We start from the raw sequence: 16,617 nt of genomic DNA on the forward strand, positions 1-16,617 counted from the left end.
CAAGGCAACTCTTTGTAATGAAAGTGTGACTTTAGAAGGCAAATCACTGCTGTTACCTGAATGGATGCTGATTAATCTGCTACTGCTTTCTTGTGTGGTCAAACCTTATTTACCTTTCTAACCTCCAGATTCTCATTCTATAACCATGGCATGTGACAGAGGCTGCAATTTATCTCTCTTACTTAGAGCAATGTGGGAGTTTCTTGTGTTTAGCGCACAGGCTATTCCAGCCCTTTGGCAGTCTCAAGGTCATTTTGTAGTCCTCCATTCCTGCTGTATTGCATCAGGAAGGTCTACGCCCAGACAAAAGGTAAAAGCCCATACATCCTTTATTTGAGCATTTCACAAATAAATTACAAGTTTCTTTGCAACCACGTCATAAATCAAAACGTTTATTTACACCTCAGAAACAGCAAGCAATTCAGCAACTAGGGCCCAAAGGAACGATTAACTGGAAAAGTAGCTGAATTAAGTATCTTTAAAATCAAACAAAGAATTTTCCTCCTTGCTTGAACTTTAAAAAAAGAAAATAATAAAAAAATATCTTAGTGGTAACTTAGAGAAACAGAGTTTGTTATGGGGCAAATATGATTTTACAGGAGGGTTCTGGCTGAAATGGCAGTAACAACACAGCTTGTTTGTACTGAATTCACACCATCACAGTCCACCAGACGTTCTCTTATTCTCCAGTCCCAGGCAGGGTGTGGGCATGTACACACACATAGTCTTTAGACTATCATTTTAACCCTAAGTCATTGAATACAATCATTTGCTGATGCAGAGGAGGAGTGCAATGTTTAAAGGGTGGATGAAACTTTCCCAAATAGCTGTCCTACTGAAAGCACAGTAACACAGAATTCTGGCTATAAACCCTTCCCTTTCCACTACTGGTGACCTGCTGATACATAGACAATAAAAATGAGTCAGTAGACAATTATGCATATCTTCAAATAATATAATTGTGTTAAGAGGGGACAGCTAAAGGCAGCATAAATACAACATGAGAGTTGGGATAAGCCTGGGTTTTAGTGTATGTTTTTTTGCCTTTTTTCTGTTCTTTAAATCAGACTGGTTTGGTATATGTAACCCATGCTGTCCCTTAACTCATGTATTCATCCATAATTCATGGAATTAAACTGCTTATTCCAAGTCCCCATGTTGTAGTGATCTCCCTCCATCTGTATATATTATATATATATATATTTATATGTGTATGTGTATATCTCTATATATCTACATATATACACACACATAGCAATTGTGCAACTAGTAACTTTCCAGTGAGAGCGTACGAGTGTATCCATTTCATTTGGACAACTATAAATCAACTAGTGTATCTTGATGTGAGGCAAGAGAACAGTGTAGTCAATGGGTTATGTGTTTTACATAGTAAAATAGCTAGTTATCTCTGCTTTAAATAGAATAGTTATAATGATAATTACTAATGTACTTTGCATGTTAATTCTAAAGATTATAGATCACAGAATAAATTGAAAGAAAATAATTGCCATTTTAGTTATTTATCTTTTTGTTAGCATTGGACAGTGTATCTCAGACAACAGTTTCTAGAGATGCAATAAAGGGAAGATAGGATCAGAGTTTTGCCTTGGACTTGGTGTTCTCAAGCTGATGTGACTTTAATATAATTTATCTTGTGGGTGTTTTTTTTTTTAATTAACTAAGACATTATTAAATCCATTCAGAATGAAAGTTAGCCTGTAGACAAACAGTGATGTAAAACTATTTGTGTACAAAATTCTGCTATGTTTCAAGTGGCTGAGTGTATTAGTAGCAATTGAGAAGAAAATTGGCAGCTTTCTCAGTATTTCAGACAGGAGGTTTTTGTAAAGGAAGGACAAATGATGTAAAAGTTGTTAATATAACATGTCTCTCTTTTTGTAGTGATAAAACATTTAAGCTAGGGCCCTACAAACCAATTGAAAAGTCCATAATTTAATAAATGAGGTTTATATTGTAGTGATCCCTAACTTAAATGACTATGCAAGAGACCAGGACAAATTATTTGACTACAGGCCACAGCCACTTCAAATAAAGGCTAAACCAAATTATGCTGGGTGCCTTAGAGACATGGTAAAGTGGTCGGTGAAGGAAGTGAGTCATCTGTGGGAGGCATCTAAGCTGTAGGTTTCTCTGTATGTCACAAAAGACAGACTTTCAATAATATATAAGCACTCAATAATCCTGTGACAAATATTGCTGCTTTACTGTTCACAGCAGACCAGTAAAAGCAATATGTGGGGAGGTTTAGATGAAAAATTTCATCTAAATATGATTAACTGAATCTCAAACAATTCTAGTAATGGAATTGCTCTTTGATTTACACCAGTGTAAATGTGATGAGAACAGGGCTCAGAAAGTCTATTAGCCAGTGTTCCACTCTTACCTAATTTTCCTCGATACCCAGTAGGAAATTCAGCTTGTTTCCCTTTGTTTTAATCTTCAGACCTACAGTTACTGAACAAAATGTACATTAATAAATGCACATAGGCATATTGTAAAAGCACACACATGAGGTGTACAGACAAGGGTTCAATTAGCAAGTACACCACAAACGAGACCTTTGTCTTGCTAATAAACTCCACTTGCTGTTTGTTATACCCAATTTGTTGTTTTAACAGCAGATACTCTTCTCAAGTGAAATGATTTTTGCACAAGACATTTTGTGCCCATTACAAAATGAAAATTAACAAGTTCACTGTCTGTCTGACTCTAGACAGTGTTATATGTCTACAAACATTGACTGAAATAAACATTGTAGTGACCAAAATAGCTAGGTAGAAATAAATGCTATGTTATAAAAACAGCAAGCTTGGCTGAACAAATGTTAAACATAATTAACTATTAAAAAAATGACAACCAATTTTGTAACTAACTTCTCTACATTTTCATGACATTGTAGAAAAACTAATAAATTATTGTTGCTCCTTTGTTTCAGGAAATGGGCATCATTTTTAGAGCCAGAGCCGACAATCAGGTAGGAAAACTCAGATTCTAATATGGTTCCTCGCTTGGATAATGCTACAGAAAGTGCCACAATCTCTTGTTAAATAGGGTTTGTTCTCAGGTAGAGAGAAACATTAACATGGCAGCTTGATCTTCTCTTTGCATGCTTAGGCAGTCCAGTGGTTAGCTCCATCTGAAGCCTAGAGACACACAGTAAAGGGTGAGAGGCTTTAATCTAGGTACAGAAATAAAGTGATAATGGTGAATGAAGGCTTCAATGCATCTTGATTCAGTTTCAGCCATGACACTGACCTCTCTACATGTCAAAAGGTTACGGTATTATCCAAGAAAAAGGCTCTTTTGTCCTTGGGCACAAAGTGGTAGAGTCTTCCCATTGTTAGTGTAGTTTCAGGCAGAAGAACTTTTTCTTTGTTCCTCATTTTGGATGCCCTTGGAATGATCCGCCAAATGCTATGTGAGCCTTGGTTTAAAGGAGAAAAGGGTAGCTTTATCTGGTACTTGATAGAAATGACACTAATGCAATGGGTGTCTTTCCAGAGGTGGGTTTTGCTGCATAGAGAGAGGAAGAAAGCAAGTAGAAAAAAGAGTATTTGTGGGGGAGGATATTATAATTTATTTTATTCAAGATAAAGGTTTTGTAGATCAAAGCATAGGGTGCAGTTTATCTTTGGGTGCATTTGGATGCATTCTTTAAATATACATGTTGAAAAATCCAGTTGTGGTACGCAATTGTTGATTTTTTTTTTTTTTTCTTTTTGAAAAATTTGCCTGAAAATTATGGTTTTTTTAAAAGACATGATTGTTGATGATAAAGCAGCAGCATGTGATTATTACAAGGCATGGGCAGAGAAAGAGAACTAGAAGCATGCCCATGTTAATGTTTGAGATCAGGCGCTTTCCCACTGAAATGCCTGCAGCTGCCTAACAGCCCACTCCTGAAGCCCTTGCTCAGCAGAAGCTCCCACTGACCTCAAAGTACCACTTTGGTAATTGAAACACCGAGAGTGTGCTGCAAGAGAAACGAGGTCAGTGGGAGATTTTACTTGGTCAGGACAGCAGGAGTTAAGCTGGAAGAGAAAAATAGGTTCCTGTCTGAAGGCAGCTTGTATCTTATCAAGAAATCTACAACGTTAGGAAAGTTCACAACAAAAACTAATTTTTCCTCTGTCGCTGTTGTTATTACTCCTTTTGATTAAAAATAAAAAAGACCTGTTTCATATTTGGTACAATACAGGAAGTCAGAGAAAAGCTATTGTACAGCAATTTTTAACCACCAACACACATTTAATATCTAGTGTAGCATTATGGAAAACTAAATGTATGTTTGGACTTTTTAATGCTTCCAAAAAGCTTTACTATTGAAACATATATGTGGTGTGGAAGATATGCTCATAATCTCACTGTAGTAAAGACAACATACAGTATGACTCATAAGTACTGTAAAAATGCTAACTAAAGAATGCAGCTGCAAAGTTCTATTGCATAAGGAAGCTTTCTTGTTTAAACTTTAAATAAGCAAGTTTATTAAAATATTCTAAGACACTTACCTTACCCTAGTTACTGGCAAGCTCTAATAAAAGCCACAGTCTGTCACTAGTATACCTTTTGTGTTAATTTTATAAAAATTTGGTGTGAGCTTTGATGGATCATTTACAATTTATTAACAAGATGATCATCTTGATACAATTAGAAGGGTTTTTTTTAACCTTACATGCTCACAGAATAAAAAAGGATTCATATTCATATATAACGAACACCCTTTTTTTCCATGTCTGCAAACAAGTGTGGTAAGTTTACACACACAAAGAAATGCGCTTGTTACTCTTAACTGGAAACTGTGTGTACATGTGTATGTATGTATATATATATTCAAAACTATATATATATGTGTGTGTGAGTATATTTATAGAATAGGGCATCTGTTTTCCTCCTTGCGCTTACATATGTGATGACAGCTGCATAGAGGCTGAGAGAGAGACCAGTGCTTCTGAGAAATACTTTGCTTTTGCTGTTCTAATCAGCTTCTCCTAGGCAGACACCTACCTACTGAACTGTGTCTGCAGAGCTGACAAAAGACTGGAATTTTGTGAACTGCCCCGGCAAATAATTATCCGCAGGAACATAAAGGAAGCTGACTGGAGCCCCTGTAAAGTCAGGCCCAGCACTCCATGGCTGTGAATCGTGACCCATAGAGCGCCGGCTTTCTCCCAAATCAAGGCTCTGCCGAACCTCCCAGCGCCGCTCCCACTGAAACGGGGAGCGAGGCGCTGTGCTCCTGCCCGATCCTAAATTCCAGTTGGGGTGTATGGACAGCAGTTCAGATCAGAAACAAGCCAGGGGCACTTGCATTTCTTGTTTGCTGAACCTGAGGTACGAGAAGTGACACGGCAGAGCCGTGGGCCTGCTTTATTTGTGTCAACAAAGTGGCTGTTGTAGTGGTGTGATTGCAATAGGCTCTCTCCTTCTGGCCACACTATAAACAGCAAATACAGTAGGTTTAGCCATGGTAGAATAGTTACAATTCATCTGTGGCTGTATTATTCTGCTTTGTCCCTTGCACACTCCAGATGAATACTTTATAAAAGCTAAACCTGTCGTATAACTCTTCTCTCTATATAAATATATATATATACATACACTCATACATATACAAATACTAACCCACAGACAAAATATTTTCTGAACAGTTGAATAGCAACAAGTCAACAGATAGAAAAAAATGGAGTCAATCTGTTTTCTGCTCTCCCAAGGTCCAGTTTAGATGTCATGGTCTTTTAACATTCAGTGAAAATCCGCATAAATCTTGCGTCTTGCAAGAGGAATCCGTTAATAAACGGAAGTTAGGGTAGAGGCTGTCAAACACCAATGTATAGTTGGACAGATTAAGTGAGGTTGCAAATTAAACTGAATCTGGAGCAACTGAGGCCTAGTAGTGAAGAACAGTAACTGTAAACTGCAATCTTCAGATCTGACGTTTTCTTTTTTCTCGTTGCCATGGCAACTCGGTAGGACAGCTTCAAATGTCAGGAGTTCTTACAGACCTAAATGACGGGAAATGTGTGTGATTATTACTACGCAGATCACAGTATCTTTCAACTTTTTGGTTTTTTCCCCAATCAAATTACTGATTGAGTGCATGCACATTTGTAATTAAATAGAAACTATCCAGCTTCAGAAGCAATTATTTGTGAAGACAGAAATCTCCAAGAGGAAACCCCAAAATGTCACCTGGGGCATTCAGAGACCTTTGTAGTGCAGTTCAGAAAGATGTAGGGCAGAGGTTTGAGCATAAATCTTGAGCCAGGACCTGATTCTCTCCATTTGACACCTTGATCATTTATGTTAGTGCAAGTAAAATGTCAGAGAGTCACTCCCTTGTGTGCACACGTGCCAACAAGCAAAGAGCAAACAAACAATATCTTTTTAAAAACAACGTGTTTATAGTGCCTTATAGTTTGTGACTATACCAGGGAATAAAAGAGCTGGCATATCATATTAATGTTCCTACAGAAATATAAATCTTATGTGGACTAACTTTTTTTTCTTAAATAAAGTGAAGGTGGCACAACTTGAATGCTTTTAGCTATTTTAGATGGGCACTCTGATAATACAAAGGTAGTAAAGAAATTCAGAAAAAACAGATTAGAAGCAAATGTAACAGTTGTAGCTAATGGGTCACTTTTCTCCAGTTTTACTTGGACACTATTAAATTGCAAATATTTGACTTCAGAGTTAAAACATGTAATAATAAGAATAATACTAACAAAACACATAGCTAAATTTGTTCTGGCTCCTCTCAAATACAACTTCTGATCCTACAGTGTTGGTTTACTGTTTGTACTGGTTTTGGCTGGGATGGAGTTAATTTTCTTCATAGCAGCTCATATGGTGTTATGTTTAGGATCTGTGACCAGAACAGTGTCAATAAGACACCAGTGTTTTAGCTACTGCTGAGCAGCTCTTACACGCATCAAGGTGTTTTGTTTCTCCTAGTGCCCCACCAGCAAGGGGGGTGGGGGGGGTGCACAAGGTGATGGGAGGGGGGACAGCTGGGACAGCTGACTCCAACCACCCAAAGGGATGTCCCACACCATAACATGTCGTGCTCAGCAATAAAAGCTGGAGGAAGCGGGAGGACATTTGGAGTTGTGGCGTTTGTCTTCCCAAGTCACCGCTACGTGAGATGGAGCCCTGCTTTCCTGGAGATGGCTGAACACCTGCCTGCCCAGGGGGAGTAGTGAATGAATTCTTTATTTCGATTTGCTTGTGCGTGCAGCTTTTGCTTTGCCTGTTAAACTGTTTTTATCTCAACTCATATGTGTTCTCACTTTTCCCCTCCTGAGTCTCTCCCCCATCCCGCTGGGGCAGTGAGCAGCTGTGTAGTGCTCAGCTGCCTACTGAGGTTAGGCCATGACAATGCACTGAAGGATTCATGCTCTCTACCCTGGGAGGAGGCAACTGCTACACCAAAACACAAAAATGCAAGTTGAACATACGCATCAAAACTCACAAACACTCGGGAAATGTCTGTCTAATATATATTGCATTTGTACACTTAAATGATGCAATATCAATAGTTTTGTCACAACCACAGGCACGTGTAGCATAAACAGTAACATAACAGTCGTTATTAGATGCTGGCTTTTGCTCTTTGCTCATTTTTAATTATCTAGTTTTCTTTTTGGGCAAATCAAGTTTAATATAATTACTGATAAGGCTATTTTACTTTCTCTGTTTCTTTCTTGTTATTATCTTGGTATTATTTGAATTGACTTCAATATTAAATTCTTCCAGCAAGAGGCCTGTCCAGATGGGCTATGCAGCCAGGCAGGCACCTGGATAGCAACAGCCTGTCCTTTCCCCTGCAGCGTCACCTCAGTTCTGTTAAACAAAGGTAAGCAGAGCAAATTAAGCAAGCGTAAGAATCCATAGAAGGACTGATGGATGGGGCTCACTGAAGTGAGAAGCATCACTGAGATTTCCAAATAAGCAATTCCAGATTTTATCTTAGCATGTGGATTTTTAGCATTCTGCTTAAAGAAAAGCTCTGGCCACAAAATTAGGATCCAGACTTACATATAGGAAATTTGTGATCGTGACTGCCAAAGTTTGGATATATTTGGATTAGGGATTCCAGCTAAGACTAAATTCTCATAAACAACTTGATTTCCTGGTGTACTGAAAAGCAAGAGTTCAGGACTCTGATCTCACAGACCATCTGAAAAATAGCATTTCCAGATCACAATGAAGCTTAGTATCATTAAAGGGCATTTATTCAATCCTGACTCAAAGGAAATAAGACCGGCTTTTGTATTGGCAAAACTACTCTGAATCTTTGGGAGATCCCTGGAGGTCTTCCTGCTAAGGACAGGCACTTGTATATGATGAATGAACAGCAGCTGTAGCACGGAATTTCATAGGCTGAAACTTCACCAGAGGAATCTCTCAGTGAAAAATTTATAAATATCACACAAATTCAAGCAGCTAGTGATTGCTTCACCAACAACTTGTAAATAAAGGGCAATATATGTTGATTTATGTGTAGACCTGAAGAAAATTTGTATATTTTACATTGTATTGACAGATATAATGAGTGTTACTACCTTGCCTTTTCTGAGTAAACTATATATTAAAACTAGTTAGTTCAGCTTTAATTATGAATATGCTTTCTCCTGTGCTAGTTTTTTATCTATTGAAGGCTAGCTTATCTCTCTCACAATATAAGCATGCTTTTGATTCTCCCTATTGCCCTACCTGCCTCTTCAAGCACCACCCCAGCTCTTTTCCCTTTCATCTCAAAGCTCTACAGTCCCTGCCTAGACTTTCTTTCTACTGAAATTGCTTCTCAACTTCATCCTTTCTGACCTATCAGCTGCCTTTGACCCATTTATCACATGCCTGGAAATCTGGTGTTTCCTTTGGCTCCTGTGACTCCTCCTGTCACTTTACTATGATTTCTCTAATCACTCTTCCAGCATGTCCTTCTGTCTCATTCTCCCCATCCCAGGTTTCTGGGGAAATCTTGCCCCTACCCCCCCGCCCCCTCTCAAATTTAATTTCTTCCCCTTCTCTGTGACATGGTTCATACACGTTCAGCAATCACTTCAGTGCTGACAGTTCAGTGATCTTACTCTTTTTACCTGTTTTTCCATTTAGACTGAAATGTCGACCTCTAGCTCTGATACCTTTTCGATGTTTAGCTGACAGCTCTGCACAGCTAAGACTGAGCTCTTAAATCTTTTCCCTAAAGCACTCCCCTTCTAGTTCTTTCTTTGATTGCTTAGGACAACACTATCATCCTGCCCCTTAATTCAAGCCTAAAAACAGAGACAAACTGGAGAAGGTTTTTGTCACGGAATCTCCTTTCTAGGTCCGTATATTTAGATTATGTCTTAATCGAGAAGATTCTTTTTCACACATCATCCCAAAGGGCTTCTTCAAGCCATTCAAACAGCTAAATCTCCTACGCAGGCTCTCCTCACTTAGCAGTTTTGCAACATCTTTTCACAGCCCTTGACAAATTCAAGCTCCTGTGCTCATATCCTGACAGTCTTTTGCTGTACAGAGCAGTTTCCTAGTCTGCCACTTTTGACAAAACCTCTGTTACTCTGACTCCTTCACAGCCTCTTCCCTACTGCACATATTTTTCTGGATTATCCCTACATGACCTGTTTTTCCTCTTATTCATAGCCCATGATGACAGCTTTCATTGACATGTTTTTCAAAGAGATCTGTTTGGGCTTTTCCCCAGGATCTCCCATGTAATAGGAGGAGCTCCCTGCAAGCATCCATAAAATGCTGTCTCCTTAACATCTGCTTTTGCTGACTCATCTACAAAAATCTTGACATTGGCAAAAGGTGCCAAGACTACTATGAATTCAACTCAGCCGTTTCACCAGCCTTAACTGAAGTGTTAAAAGAATTATCTTATTCCAAGCATGGTTTGGAAGGACAGTATATACCCCTCTACTCATTAATGATGATTTGGCCCTTTTGTAAAGATGGATTGCTAGAGAAGTAGTTTTTGGCTTTTAAAATCAGATTCAACATACAAAATTATGTGCTGTAAAATTTCAGTAGATAATAATCTTTGATAGTGCCAGTAAGAATATTTGAGAGCAAATCTGTCTTTGTTCTTTCTATTGCACACAAAGTCGACACAAAATTGCTTATGTCCAGTAGAGAAGTTAGCCTAACTTTTAGTTTCTGTGGTTAATATCAGTTTACCGGATACAAATTTACTTCCCAAAAATATTCTGATATAGTCATACAAGGTGTTATTGGACAAGCATTCCAGCCAGTAACTCCCTTAATACAAAATTTACAGAAGTCAAGACCAACCAAAGTATTGTGCAGAAAACTCAATGGTGACTGTAAGCTGATCTGTTGCAATCAACAGAACTGCTCTATTATAAATTCTTCAGGGATCTGATAAGCATCTGGTCAATATTTCAAATCTCTCTGTTCTCCCAGCTGGATTTCCAGTATTTATTATTGTTTTCTGTATAAGAATGGTAGATTTCTTGGGGACATTCTGTTTTGGTTTGTTTTATTTTTTTTTTCTTCTTTATTCTTCCCGTAAAGAGGGACCAAATAAAAGTTTCAGAAATACATATGCACTGCCAAATTATTAGGGTCTACTTCTGATTTGAGTCCTGTCTCCAAACAGCTAACCTGAAGACTACTGACTTCTAGTATTTATCCACTGACTTCAATGGGGTTGTGTTGATTTTTTTTGTTTGGACCCATTCTTATGTATTTTATATCACGCATGATTTAAAGTTTGCAGCTGGCAACAGCACATAAAAGATATTAGTATTTAAGGAATACTGTAAGCATTAAATGTGCAAATAATGTGTGCAGGGAGCACATTTGTGATCCATGCTAACTATCTCTTTTAGGAACTTAATGCCCTGGTAAGCCTGTGCCTGGCAGGTTTAGATCTGTACACTAATGATTATTATGCCTAGTAATTATTTTATCTTCTTTGTATTGGCTGTTAAGAACACCACTGTCTCTATAGCTGGTCTCAGCACTCAGGAATTATTACACACCATGTGTTGTTTTAAACGTGATTTCTGTCTACCTACAACAAGTAATTTGCTGCATACAGCTGCAGGCATGAAAGCCACAGAGGCGGTGTGTGCATCGTTGTTCTTATGTGGTCACCCCTCACCTTTTTCTTAAAGCATCTGGGGAATGCACAGCAGCATAAAGCTACCATAGCTATATATAACTTCTTTCTCCAGAAATCACTCTCACTGAAGTCTCTAATGTGATCTTCACCATTTTTATCTCACAGTTCTCCTCTGCTCTACCTCTTTGACACTGGAGAGATACATTCAGCCACATTCCTTTTAAGATAACAGTTAAATAGTGAGATAACAGTGAAATTGGCAGGGTTATTTTTATGCGCTTGCTGTCTGAATTATTACAATTATGGTTAATAGGTCTCTGATAAGAAAGCACAGCTTGTTATCATAAACAGATGGTGTCTGTTGGCATTAGTACTTTGGTGTTGGAAGAGGATGTTTGCTTTTGCTGGGCAAGAAAACTGACAAACATTGTACATGTTTATCTGGACCTAATGTACTAATAGTATGAAGTGTAGTAATGCTATAGGAATATAGGTCTAAGTATGCAGTTTAGGGTAGGGAGATTAATGATGTAGAAACTTAAATGGAACAAAACTCCCTTTCTATTCCCACTAAAATCTGTTGATATTGACTGTATTTGGAAGGTCAAAAGAGTTGTTGATGTTGGCGGCAAACTCTGCAGGACAGATCTGAATTGTCATCTAGTCATGGTTTTGGATGCTGAATTGGTTCAGAAAAGGAGCAAGTCACCTAATCGAGACTAAGTGCCTATAATATTCACTTAATGACTATAGCTGCCTGTTTATTTCACAGTGGGCTAATTTAAGGTTTATTTCTTATGCTGATTCACCCGATAGAAGAAAATGGAGAAAAAATGCACATAACTCTTTAAAACAAAGATTTCATAATCCCTCATCCTAGGAAAGAGACAACTGGTAGCATGTAACCTCATTCACTATGGTTCAGGTTGCCAAGAGCTCATATTCCAGCAGAACCCTTCTAATGAGCCAATAAACAATCTTGTTTGCAAAACGATGACTTCTGAGCTCAGAAAATGCTTTGGCATTTCCCAGGCACTCTAGCTTTCCCTGTTGCAGCCCTAGCTTTCTCTGAACATACTCTGAACAGACTCAATTCTCTGCTTATTTTGAAGACACAAGTCTAAATTGAGTAATTCAAAGCATTTGAAAGATGTTTTTCCTGATAAGACCAAATCCTCCCCCTATTACACAGACTATGCTTCCTACATTGTAGTTAAAACCTCATAAAAATTAAAGGCATTTAAGTTTCATGCCACCCTTTGCTACAAGAATGAACTTTACCCAAGATGCATTCATCCGCTAACTCCCTTTTAACATAGAGAAGAGAGTTAACACAGCTGGAGTTTGGAGTTCAACTCATGCATGCTCCATTTCTTCCAGATTTCTTTCAATTACCCTCTAATCAGAAATATTACATTAATCTTTATATAATTAAAAGTCTACATTACATCATGGATTTTATCTAAACCTCAGTAATATTAGAGAGGTAATGTGAAAATGGTAGAAGAGATCAGAACCATGTTTCTGATTAGGCAACTAATCGACATCCAGGTACTTCTTTCCTGAATTTACCATCTATAAAAGGACATTAATTAGATACACAGTTATTAGTTTAACCTTCACATAAAACTTAGAAAAACACAAATGGTTTTCATGTACATCACTTGTTGATTTGTCATGGGTAGTTTTCAGCACCAAAAGTGCTGAAATAATCATTTAATAGCTATGCTCTTCTGTAACCTCTTCAGTGGTCCAAAGCACTGTCTGGGCTTTGCTGCAAGTGCCAAAATCTAGTGGTCATTGATTTTTGCTATTGTCTGCTCGAAAAAGGCGGCACTCTTTTTACCCCAAATCTCACTGAATTTGAAAGACTGAAATAGCTATCCCCAGACAGATACTATCTGTCCTTATTCCTGCAATTAAGAAATTTGGTTTTAGTATCAGGAATAGCAGTAAGTATGCTTGTGACTAGAGCAGATTAGTGATCTCACTGAAAATTAGTAGATTGTGGAAAAGTTCATAAGAGAGAAGTGAGTTTATCCTGAAAATTTGCAGCTTATAACATCAAATACAATGTTTCCCAATTATGTGAGGAAATGATTTGAAAGTTCTTAATGATAGGAAGAACACAGTATGCATTAGTACTGTGTTTGTGAAATGACTGTGTCATAATTCTACTGAAAGCTCCAGTAGGCTCTTGTATACCAATGTCAATATTTAACTTCAGGAGTTAAATGCCAGCATGTGCTGTGCAATTGGCCAACGTTGTCAAGACAGTGGAGAAAGATGCCAATCTAAACTAATCAGCTTGCACAGGGGAATAAGCTGCTCAGGCTGAAGTAATTTTCAAAGGGTATCTGACACCAGCAGATGATATTTCCAAGAGTCTTTCACACTGCTAACTTATTATAAGACTACAGTGGCAGATCTGAAACAGTGCTGATGATTTACACCAAAGTGCTCTTACTCCTCTGACTTCTAGCAAGGGCCTTGCTCACTGCTGAATCTTTGTTTCTGCTTCACCTCTTCCTTGTCATGTACCCATATACTCACTATGGAAGGGGCTGTTCTTATGAAGTGCAAAACGTATGTACGTATAAAGAAGCACCATCTGAAAGAAAAGTTCCTCAGATCAACTGAAAGACTAGCTATGTTTGCTTAGAAATTCAGAAACATGTACTACCCAGTCCAGTGCAGTGCTACACTTATCTAATAAAGCCTCTTCTAACAAAATTCCTGTGCGCTAGGGATATGAAGTATCTTATTGGGGGAAGGGAGTGGTGGTGGTTTCTAGGGTAAAGCAGCTAAGATGTCCTAGATTATTATTTTTTTATATTGATATGAATTTTGGCTGGATACTTTGCCAAAGCAACATCACCTTCATTTGAGCAATAGGAAATCAATGCTTCCTTTCTTTTCCAGTTCTTTCAAAATAAAACAATTGCAAGAGGTGACTGCATGCAGGCTGGAAGTATATTTTCTCATGCTCTAATCTGATAAATTTAGCTGAACAGTTGAAAATATTCAGCAAATGAAATGAATTAAGTACAGTTTTGAAATAGTAGCATTGAACAAGTCTCCTAATTTTTCGTATTTGTGCTGAAAATGAAATGCATCAAATGTAACAGCTAGCTAACCTTTTAAAGCAATGTATAACTGCTTAAGCAGTCAGATCTCATCTTCCACAGCAGTACAGCTTAGTTTACTATCAGTTTTTAATAAGTAGAACATGAACATAAGTAGTCCAGACACATTCAGATCTGTAGTTATACACCAATCCCAGCTTGAAATACTAAAAGAATCATCTGAAAAACCTCTTATTAGGCAAGAATAAAAACAAGAGAAAAGTATTATGCTTAGAAGCCATGGAAAAGGAGAAATCAAATTAGAAAATTGCCAGGTTTGGCTATGTTGATATCAACCTGGCTATTTCAGAATTTTTCAAGAACTCATAAGCATGACAGCTTACATAAGTACTAACCGCTGACATATACAAATTAAGTGTATGGGTAAAGCAAGGCTTTAAGATGTATCTGAAATACTCCAAACATCAATGACATGTTAAAGGACTGACTTTGTAAGTACCAGCTGTCTAGTAGAGAAGCAAAAGCAACAGCATCTAACCTTTAGGCACAGCAAATCTCCCGCATTCATCTGTAATATCACACACCACATCTAAAGCTGAATAGCAAGCTCTCCTCACGGAGGGCACGTTTTGAGGTGTTTGGAGGTTATAGTGTGGGTAAATACTCAAGGACAGAGACAGTTAAAAAGCAAAAATCCCATGGTGTATAGTGGTCATTAATGACAGGAAAAATATTTGAACTGGTCATTTATTCAGTTCTAGTTTTTAGTTATAGTCCACTCCAGAACAGTTCAGATGATAACTATCTGAAGTTATACAGTAATGTGACTTTTAAGAGGTTGTTCAGAAAAGTAATACAAAATATTATATGTCAACAGTTACTGTTGAGAAAACGAAAACATAAAATGTTCATTTGAATTCACAACACTGAATGGTCTATCAAACCAATCTCTTTAAATGTTCATTTCATGTCTACAGAATGACCATCAGGAACAATATTACAGCTCTTAGGGAAGGAGCTGTATTTGCTAGTAATTTTGCATTCCAAACACGCATCTTCTAAGCTGTTGTATTTTTTCATGTCTATACTTCTGGAACACGTTTGGATGGTTTAAAATGTGCGTAAAATGCCATTTCCCACCTAATTGACTCAATAAAATGTAATGTCATTAAGTACGTTTTAAATATGCTGATGTACAATTTGAGGGTATTTCTATTTGTCAAGTCTCTATGACTAGGTATATAAACATCCTGTCTCCAATTATGTACATACATATGGACTTCTGTGCCATTTCAAGCCCCATTAACTTTAGGTGGGCTCCCAAAGCCAACTGCACAACAAATTGCAGGATTGAGTACACCTGCAGGGAAATTAGAAGACTGGACACAGAGGTCTGTGTTAAAAGTGAGATGCAAATCTAGACTGTCTCAATTTGAATGCAGTCCCTTAACCCCCGAACCATCCTTTCCTTACTAGAGTCTAATCAACCAAGATCTTTCAGGAGACAAATAACAATGGTATTTTTCTCATAAACGCATTTGAGAAAGCATCTATATTCACTGATAATTTAGCAGTAACAGTAATAATGTTAATATGGACAAAAGCATCTGTAACGAAGCTGGTAAGAGAGTAATAGTGAGTATTCCTGCTGTTATTACTGGTTTTAGGAAGTGAGATTTATATCACTGGAACTCACTAAATGTCAGTAATTTCCAATTACTTGAGTAACATCATTTAGCTGTTACTTTAAGTACCCACACGGTATGTGCTCTAATGCATGAATGTAACTTGAATTAGGATAGTGCAAAAAAAACCCCCCAAAAGCTACCTTTCACAGCAGAACTCCTCCCCACCTTGGTAATTTTTGAAATTCTAGCCAATATAGGGGTATTTTACTTCTCAGAAATGGGAAAATTTGTCTTGCAAAATTTCCTAGTCTTGCTAATTAAACTTTTTTTTAATTAAATGCCACTGTTCTGAAAAGTAGAAAATTGCTATAGAAGATTAAAATATGCTAAAACAACCTACAGGGTTAAAAAAAAAAAAAAATTCACCTATTTAGCAAATTCACCTATTGGGAGTGGTTCCTCTGAGGCTTCTTCTTTGGAACTATATGGAACAGGGATGAAGTTTTTACTTTTTTCTTGGGAAAAACAAAAATCCTACTGTAAAAACTAAATAGTAGTTGAGCCCTGAAAAATATATACTACCTAATAGTCTAAAACTAAGCCAAGTAACTCACAAGGAAGGCTGAAAACTGTGAATCTGCAGCTAAAAAATCTGCACTTGTAATGGAAAGAGCAATGACCTTAAAGGTCTTTTCCATCTGAAACCTGCTATGATTTGTCTTAGTCTTATGTCATTCAAGAATGCATTGCTTCAGTCTTCAGACATTTGATGATTCTGCAC

At 37.5% G+C, this 16,617-nt stretch overlaps 1 protein-coding gene across 1 annotated transcript in view; it reads right to left on the reverse strand.

Moving 5' to 3' along the window:
* Positions 1-311: 311 nt before the first annotated feature.
* CDH13 (cadherin 13) overlaps positions 312-16,617 on the reverse strand; it is a 516,496-nt gene continuing 500,190 nt past the window's right edge. Inside the window, exon 15 of the mRNA XM_074839583.1 lies at positions 312-6,026. Coding sequence (XP_074695684.1) covers positions 6,019-6,026 — 8 coding nt within the window. The 3' untranslated portion in view covers positions 312-6,018. The remainder of the gene's footprint in view (positions 6,027-16,617) is intronic.

This window comes from Strix aluco, chromosome 14 (assembly GCF_031877795.1).
Source record: "Strix aluco isolate bStrAlu1 chromosome 14, bStrAlu1.hap1, whole genome shotgun sequence".
NCBI classification, from domain to species: Eukaryota; Metazoa; Chordata; class Aves; order Strigiformes; family Strigidae; genus Strix; species Strix aluco.